General features: G+C 59.0%; 4 protein-coding genes across 4 annotated transcripts; 2 read left to right on the top strand and 2 right to left on the bottom strand.

The window, feature by feature from the left end:
• Window positions 1-284: 284 nt before the first annotated feature.
• On the top strand, window positions 285-494 carry DQ04_07301000 (hypothetical protein; the record flags this gene model as incomplete). The annotated part of the gene is made up of 1 exon (XM_009315104.1): window positions 285-494. The coding sequence occupies one exon, from the start codon at window positions 285-287 to the stop codon at window positions 492-494; it is 210 nt and encodes a 69-aa protein (XP_009313379.1).
• Window positions 495-745: 251 nt separating this feature from the next.
• DQ04_07301010 (hypothetical protein) lies at window positions 746-1,339 on the top strand (the record flags this gene model as incomplete). Its single annotated transcript, XM_009315105.1, has 1 exon — window positions 746-1,339. The coding sequence occupies one exon, from the start codon at window positions 746-748 to the stop codon at window positions 1,337-1,339; it is 594 nt and encodes a 197-aa protein (XP_009313380.1).
• Window positions 1,340-2,769: 1,430 nt separating this feature from the next.
• On the bottom strand, window positions 2,770-7,248 carry DQ04_07301020 (transcription elongation factor SPT6; the record flags this gene model as incomplete). Its single annotated transcript, XM_009315106.1, has 1 exon — window positions 2,770-7,248. The coding sequence occupies one exon, from the start codon at window positions 7,246-7,248 to the stop codon at window positions 2,770-2,772; it is 4,479 nt and encodes a 1,492-aa protein (XP_009313381.1).
• Window positions 7,249-7,654: 406 nt separating this feature from the next.
• On the bottom strand, window positions 7,655-8,209 carry DQ04_07301030 (sedoheptulose-1,7-bisphosphatase; the record flags this gene model as incomplete). Its single annotated transcript, XM_009315107.1, has 1 exon — window positions 7,655-8,209. One exon carries the CDS (start codon window positions 8,207-8,209, stop codon window positions 7,655-7,657), a length of 555 nt encoding a protein of 184 aa, XP_009313382.1.
• Window positions 8,210-8,321: the final 112 nt, after the last annotated feature.

The following is an 8,321-nucleotide window of genomic DNA, read 5'->3' on the forward strand; positions in this document are numbered from 1 at the left end:
TCCAGAACGCAGCGGCGTAGCCAGGCACCTCAGTCTCCCAGTCCTGTAGCCTCCGAGATGCCGCCGCGAGCGTCTCGATCCACTCAAATGTGACGCTCGACGGCTGCTGGGCAACGATGGCGGCCATAATGTCGAAGGACCCAACAAGATATATGGAGTCAATCCCGCTTGGTGCGCTGTTGCTGTTGATGTCCTTGTTGTCATCGACGTCATTACCGTCTGGTGCAAGGACGTTGCTGAGGTAATCGTAGTCTAGCACAAGTGTGGCCGCCATCGGGTACGCCATGGCGAGGAGCGTAAGTGCTCGAATGGCGGTGCTCAACACCCTCGAGTTCGCCCGTGCCCCCGTGGCGATGGTACCAATGGAAGCAAGAGTGTTCTCTGGCACCAGTCGCACCTCCTCACCGCTCAGCATCGCAATCGTGTCGAGCCCGTGTAGCAGCACCGACTCCTCGTCGGCGCACTGTATCAAGCTGGCGAGGCTCCCATCCTGACTGATGGTATCCAGAGCCTCACTCAAGTTTCTGATGCACTTTGACGCCAAAATGACGTCACGTGCGCTGTCCGAAAAGCGCAGGAGCGACTGCACCAGCCGCAGCGCGGCCACGACCACACCGTTGCTGTAATCCGTGACCAAATCCTCCAGCAGCACAACACCCCCAAGGAGGAAAAAGCATTCCACCAGGCATTTCTGATAGTACGACGCGTCAAAGTCTTTGTAGAGATGTTTACGCTGATCGTCTAGATGTTGGTGTGTTTCCCCTGCCGCCACCCATTTGCCGTCAATGGCAGAAGCGAGAATCGTACAGGCGTAAGCGCTAAGGCTCTCGTCCACGTCACTGGCTGCTGCGAAGACGCCTTTAATGGCGCCCGGCATCAGCACCAGCAGCGCAGCCGCCACACCCTCCGGGTCCCGCGGAGCGAAAAGCAGCCGCGCGATCGCGTGAAGGTCCTGAAGCCGCGCTTCGCTGTCAAATTGGTTCTTCTGCAGCGAGTCGAGCACCGCACTCAGTGCCACAGTGGGGATCTCATCGTCGAGAGCCGCCAACGCCTCACTGAACGTCCGCTCCGTCTCACCGTTCGCGGCCTTGTTCTCGTTCCTGTCGTCATCTTCCTCCACTGGTGCCACAAGCGCCGCGTGCAACTCGGCGATGCTGCCACGGTCTGTCTCTCCGACGGTAGTGCCCAGAACCGCGAGCAGCTGCAGCGCCTCGCCCCTCACCTGCGCGTCACGTCGCACCGCTTCGAGCGCACAGAGTCGCGGCAGCCGCGCAGCGACGGCGGTACACACGGCACCATTAGCCCCGCAACACGCGCGCAAGAGGCTGAGACACACTGAGAGGACAGCCGTGGGCCGCTGCGGTTCAGCATCGAGGAAGGCGCTGTCGAATTGTTGCCAGAAGTCCGCGTCTCCTCCTAAAAGCAGTAACTGCGCTGCGAGCTGCTCGCCGTCGGAGGCTAAATGCACTGCGGTGCTCAGCAGCGTACCTGCCAGCTGCGCTGACTCTGCGTCACGGTCACAAACGTGTGCAACGTACGCCGCAGCGTTGCTGCTGATGCCGTCCATCACCGCGTCGATTAGGCCCCCCGATGCCGCAAGAAGTGTCGCCAGACGCAGCATCACGCCACCCATGTCGTTATTGCTGCTGACACGTGCCAACACTGCCGTCAGGCAGGCGGGGCATCCCTGCGCCACGTAGGGCACTAAGTGCTGCTGTGTCTGTAGTTCCTGCAGCAGCGAGGTGCAGCGATCCAGCAGACGTGCGTCTTCGCCACCGTGCCGCGCCTGACGCTCCACACGATCCGCCTCGTGCACAAGGCTCTTGTGCTGCTCAGGGTAGAGCCGTGCAAGTTGTGAGAGGATAAATTGTGCCCGCTTCCGCCCCATCGCGCCTTTGCTACCGACTAACAAGAATTGCCGCAGGTGGGTAAACCACGAAAAAACAAACACACAACGTTTAGGTCCTTTACTTAACCGCTTGCTCTTCTCCCAAACCCCGCAATTTATAGCACCGCAACACACCACTGCTGTTGGTGTTGTTGTTGTTGTTCTTTTTTCTTCTTTGTACGTCCGCTCCCGAGTCCTTTGCTTCTCTGGCCGAGTCTCTCCCTCTCACTCCACAGAATGCATCCAAAAACATGAACAGAAAGAAGACCGCATGTCATTTAGTGCAGTGCTCGTTTCACAAAAAGGACAGCAGAAGCACAAATGGCAAACAAACAAGCACACGCACACACACACACACACAAAGATGTGTTGGAGTGTGTGTCGTCTGGACGAACGCTTTAAGAGATACACCTCATATCTAGCATCAGGCTATTTGTTCACGCGGTGTTGGTGTCATTTCTTTTAACTGAAGTAGTAGTAGTGCATGAAGTAAGTGCAGTGTTAGCAGAAGCAGAACAGCACGAGGAGAGCCCGAGCGAAAGAGAAGCGTTGCGGGGCACAGCGGGTACACACAGCCTGGCACTGCGCCTCCTCTACACATCTCGCACACACACACACACACTCTCTCTCTCTCTTTTCCTCTCTCGGTCTCACTGGCACACAAGCCATCTACCGTCATCTGCAACTCCGCCCAATTCGGCGAGAAGCAGCAGCGGCGCACAGCCCTCTTCTTGGTCCTCTNAAGCCATCTACCGTCATCTGCAACTCCGCCCAATTCGGCGAGAAGCAGCAGCGGCGCACAGCCCTCTTCTTGGTCCTCTCCCCCTCACGCACCCTCCTCTCCTTTTTCTTCCAATTGCGCTCCTTCTGGCGGCAACGCGTTAGCGAGGCCGTGCGAGGCCCTTCACGACTTCGCTGACATGCTCCGCGTTGCGGCACTTTACCCACTTGAGGTCGACGCCGCCGCCGCCGCCCCTTCCGCCACGGCGGATCGGCACACGCACATAGATGCTGCTGTCGTCGATGTGCAGGTAGAAGTTGCGCTCCGTCGCGCCACCACGTGTAAAGACGCGGTAAAACGGCGGCCGTGACTGCTGGCCGACCTCCGCCAAGACGTACGTGAAGCCGAGGCCGCTGCGCCTCTGTGCATCGAGGGCATCCTGCACTTCACGCGCGCTCTCAACGAAGCGCCGGTGCTCGCGGATGTCGCGCACGAGCGCCACCATCGGCGCGATGAATCCATTGAGGAACTCATCCACGTCGCCGAACTCCGCCTCGCGACCGGTCACTTTGTCCCGAAGGCGATAGTAGATGGCGCCGTCCGAGTGGCGCTCTTCACTGATAAGCCAGTTACACATGGACCGCTCGCCAATCTTCACCACCGCAATCGCCTTGTTGCGCGTGCCGGTTGCAGGGCGGAGAATGACCTCCCCAATCTTCTTGTCGTGCAGGTACGCGTGCGCGGTGGCGCTGCTGGTGTCGCGGAAGAGCGGGTGGCGTGATATCTTTGTCGCAAAGACACGCGCATCCATATTCAGCCGCACCGTGCGAAGGGAGTTCGCGCTACTCGCCGCATCATTAATAACCGCGGCGTACGAGACATAGTGTTCATCATCATCATCATCATCATCATCGTTCTCGATTTCCTCGTCCTGCGTCATGTTTCGCTTATTATTCCTGTTTCCGTTGTTGTTGTTTTTGTGCTTGTTGCCAGGATTGGCGTCGCGTGGGCGGCACCACCGCAGACGCAGCTCACACCGCTCCCAGTTGCAACCGATTATAATACCCTGAATGGGAGCACCGCGGCGCAGCCAACTCGCAACAGCAGTGTGGAGCGGCGGCGGCTGCACCGCACCACCCGCCTCACGCGGCGGCGGGATATGCTGCAGCACCTCCTGTTTCATTGTGTCGTCGTCAATGTCGTCAGCGGCGATAAAGGCGCCAAGGCCGCACGACGTTGCGAGGCGGACGCCAATCATTGGGCCGCCACCGCGTACGCCCTGCACTGTTCCTGTCATGTAGTCGCCCTCGCAGATCATCAGCGACCTTGTGTCAACGGCGCGGCTTGTGAAGGGCGCGTCACCCCGTGTGCAGTACACGATGCCAGTCAAGCACGTCATGAGCTCGCGGTGCGACAGCCGTCGGTAAGGTCGCCGCAGGAACGACTTTCCAGCCGCTATCATCTCCTCCTGCAGCAGCTCCACCTCACGTTCGCCAAGCAGCGACTCCCACTCTGGCCGGTGCTGCTGGCGTATAGCGGTCGTCATGTCCTGCTGGTGTGCATGGCGGTCAATGCGGTCGCGCTTCTCTGCTGCTTCCAACCGCATGAAGTCCACCAGTGCGACGAGTTTTGACGGAACGTTCTTCAGTGCAGCCCGCGCAACGAAAGCGGCGGCGCCGTACCACTGCGGTGGTAGCAGCGTCTGGTCGAGCAGATGCCAGCGAGACAGTGAAGTCGCATCGCCAGAGCTTCCGTCAGTCGGAGGCCCCACTCGCAGCGAACACGTCGCATTGCGTGCAACGTAGTCGCCGAAGCTCTCCGCAATAATGTGGCCGCACTCCTCGCGGCTCACCGGACGCCGTGACGCCAGCAGTTGGTGCAACTTGCGCGCCCGTGATGGGCCAAACCCCGCCAGAAATTGCAGCGGTGCCACAGAGTTGGGACGTGTGACACAATCCTCGACCCAGACGCCACAAGCCGTGACCCACAGGCTCATCTCCCAGCACATCCGCACATACAGCTGATCCTCCTGCTCACTCGTTGTGTGCACAGTTGCACCGAGTGAGAGACGCAGCGCCGTCCGCTCCTTGTCAAACAAGGCACAGCTGACGCTGAGTGGGTCCTGCACGTACCGTGCCAGCGCCACCGAAGTACGGGAAAGCGGGTCCGCACCAGGGGTCTCAAGGTCAGCGTATGTCGTGCTACTGTAAAGCCGCGCCACCTCCACTGGCGCCCACACAACAGGGATGTGCACGTGGAATGTGGCGTACACACGCTCCCGTAAGAACCGCAGCAGCGAGCGCATGAGCGAGAGCGATTCCACGTTGGAAGCACCAACAGCAATCACAGTGGGATTGCATCGTGCAAACAGCTTCTCCAGTTGGATGTTCTGCAGCAAATCAGCCGCCCGGCCACTCTCGGAATTTAGGGCACAGTCTGCCCACCGCGTAGAGCCAATAAAGCAGCCGGCCTCATCAACAAAGCTCAGGTACGTCACGCCAGTGTCGCTGCGGTAAGCAGCACACACACGCGGGAGCGGTTGGCGACCGTGGCCAAGCACCCTTTTGAGTGGGAGGGCCTCAACGATATTCCACTCTGATTCCCATGCAAGCACATCCTCATCAAACGCAGCAAGGCACAAACGCGTAGGCTCGTACGGGCCTTGTGCGCACATGAGGCCAAGACGCTCGACACTCTGTGTTTGCACGCAATGCTGTGCAAATTGGCTGAGCTCTGCCTTCACCTTCGGGATGAGCCCATCCACCAGCCGCAGCAACAGCAGCTCCATCGCCCGTTCCCGCTCGGCTGACCATTCATCAGTAGCTGAGCGGTCGTACAGCTGACGCAGTTTCACCTCGCGGCGCACAAGCTCCTCGCTGAGGACGTAGTAGAGCCCCACACTCCCCTGTCGCTCACGCTCAAGAAGGTCGAGGTAATGCCGTGGGTGCTCAACAAAGAAGGTTGCTAATGGGTACACGTCATCTTTACGTTTGCACTGCTTGTATGTGACGATGAGGTCACCTTCTGCACAGAAGACATCAAACAGTCGCTTGCGGAGTATTGGAAGCTTCGAGAACTGCTCCACAATCGCCTGGTTGAAGAGAGACAGTACCGCCTCACCGGAGCGCGGTGTGCGTGCAGTGGCACCAACCTGCTGCGCCCACTCCATCAGTGGCGTCGACTGCGGCGACTGGCACACGTGAATCGGCGCATTGGCAAGCAGGTTCTCCTGGTACTGCAGTCCAGTGATGGTGTACTCCTTGAAGGCGTTCTCCAGGCCGAGAGACTTCAATACTTGCGTCGGGCCACGGCCACGGCTTGCAGTGAGGGAGCTGACAAATGTCTGCCAGAGATCCGCCTCTATGCCGCTCTCAAATACGAGACCCTCCAACGCAACCCGCTGCTCTTGCACACTCGACTCCGGTTGGTCTTTAAGCTTTAGCAAAAGCTGCTGCCGATTGCATTCGAGACGATGGCATAGCACGTCGAGCTCGAGGATGCGCACCAAAATACGGCCGAGTTCAATAAAGCACGGCTTGCGTTGTGCAAAATCGTTGTTTTCGCCATCGAGACGCCGCCATGCGAGGTCTTCATCTCCAATGGGGCGGTCAGCTACCGCCGAGAAGCCAACATAAGTTTCAGACACGTACGGACGCTGTCGCCGCCCCGTTTCCAAGCTGTACGCATAGGACGCGACAGGAAGCATACACTCTGCCGACTCCATGAGCGGTGAGGCCTCCAGCACGGCGCACAGTAACGGATGCAGCGCACTTTGGTGATACATCATCAGATGTGCGGGCTCCAAGTACTCCTGCGTCATCTTTCGCAGTGCGTAGGCAATAGCAACAACAACCGGTTCATCCGCTACTTCCGCAGGAGGCCGTGTCGCGATGGCGCAGATGCGCGTGTTGTGCGCTAGCGGCTGTCCAGCGCTGCGGAGTTGTCGGAGGATCCAGAAGGCCTCGTACTCCAACGGGATCCTGTATGAGTATCCGTGCAGCAACTGTCGTGAGCCAAGCCGTGGCCGCCTCTCCTTTACCTCAATCGCTTTCAACCGCTCCGGCAGGATGTCCTCCGTCAGATGTCTGTCCTCTTCGCTGAGGCCGACGCGGTGCAACTCGAGCTCCACGCCGCTAGTAGCAGTGGTACCATCGGCAGAAGGCCCAGCAATCAACTCCACATTATCTTCGCCGCGCTGAGCGTCGTTGCGGTGGATCCACGACAAAAACTCCTCATCATCCATGAGTTGCGAATCATCAGAGAAGTCTTCGTCGTCGTCGTCATCACCGTCCCCCGCTGCCGCACTGCCTACCGCCTCTTCCTCCTCATCCACCCCATCGTCCACGTACGTGTTGTCCTGCAGCTCCATCAGGGCCCGACGGAGGTCCTCCTTTGCCCGCTCTTCCCGCTGGCGGTCGGCCGCCGTTTTGAGCCGCCCGACGAGCTCCTCCGTCTCCGGCTCCTGCTCGACGCAGCTGAAGATAACTTCGTTGAACGTCTCGTGGAGGCGATCGAGGCACAGTGCGGGATCAGTAAGGCCCGTCACCCACATGGCACCGGCAAGCACATCCTCAATTGTCTCCGGCGGCACATCTGCTGCTGCTGCTGCTGCCGTTCCGCTCGACCCTGTTTCGTTCATTCCCCTTCCTTTTGCGTTCCTTTCCTGTTTTTTTTATTTTTGTTTGATATTTTTTGGGTGTGTTTCGCGGGGAGTACACGTGTGGAGCAAGCGGATAGTATGCAGGAGAGCTAAAAAAAAATGGACGTCAAGGCGGTAGAGGAGCCCCCACATGCCACAGAGTAAATCGTCCATGTTCAAAGACACACAAGAAAAAAAAAAGACCCCCAAAGACTGCTGCGCCATGGTCCTCAAGCAGTCGTGGGAACCACGCAGCAAGCATCCGCAACGACAGCACGACACGCGACTGCAACAAAAAAAAAAGGGCGCACTACATGGAGGCCCTTTCTGTTGTTCGTATTGATGCTGGCGGCAAAGATGATATTGTTCTTGTGCTCCGTTGCACTTGCATGATTATTGCTGAAGCTCACAGCTTACCTTCACTGCTGCTCATCTTGGTATTATTATAGGCCCGGCACATGCGTTCATATTGTTCAACATCCCATTGGCAGCCGAGAGCGATTGCAGTGCGCTGCTCAATCTCCTCCACGCGCACGTCCATCATATTCATCGTTCCCGTCGTTGCACGGCCGCCGGCGCACTCCACGAGGAACGCCATTGGTGCCGCCTCGAACAGCAGCCGAAGCTTCATCTTGTACCCAGGACTCTCCGGCGTCATGTAGATGCCGTCGCCCTTGACAACAATCTGGCACACGTCAGGCACCATGCCGCCCGTGTAGCGCAGCGTCGCCCCACGGCGCATGTACGCCGTTACAATATCGTCGTACCACCGCAGCGTCCGGGCGGCGCGGAGGTTACCGGGGGCGAAGAGCGTCGCCTTCTGCCGGATGCCGCGTGGCACTGCCCGCCGAAGATGCTTCCAGCAGCCGTCGTCGCAGTAGAACTGCAGCACGCCGGTCTGGGGAAGCGCGACGAAGAGCACCGCGCGTGGGCCGTACACCGCCACGACGCTCGCCGTCATGTCGCGCACGCGCAGCCCAAGCGGCGTGGCGCCGGGCCACACGGCAAAAATGGAGCCAACGGAGAAGTTCGTTGCGATGATGCTGCTGCCGTCCAGCGGATCGTACGACACG

The sequence above is a fragment of the Trypanosoma grayi genome, assembly GCF_000691245.1.
Source record: "Trypanosoma grayi strain ANR4 Tgr_730_V1, whole genome shotgun sequence".
Taxonomy (NCBI): domain Eukaryota; phylum Euglenozoa; class Kinetoplastea; order Trypanosomatida; family Trypanosomatidae; genus Trypanosoma; species Trypanosoma grayi.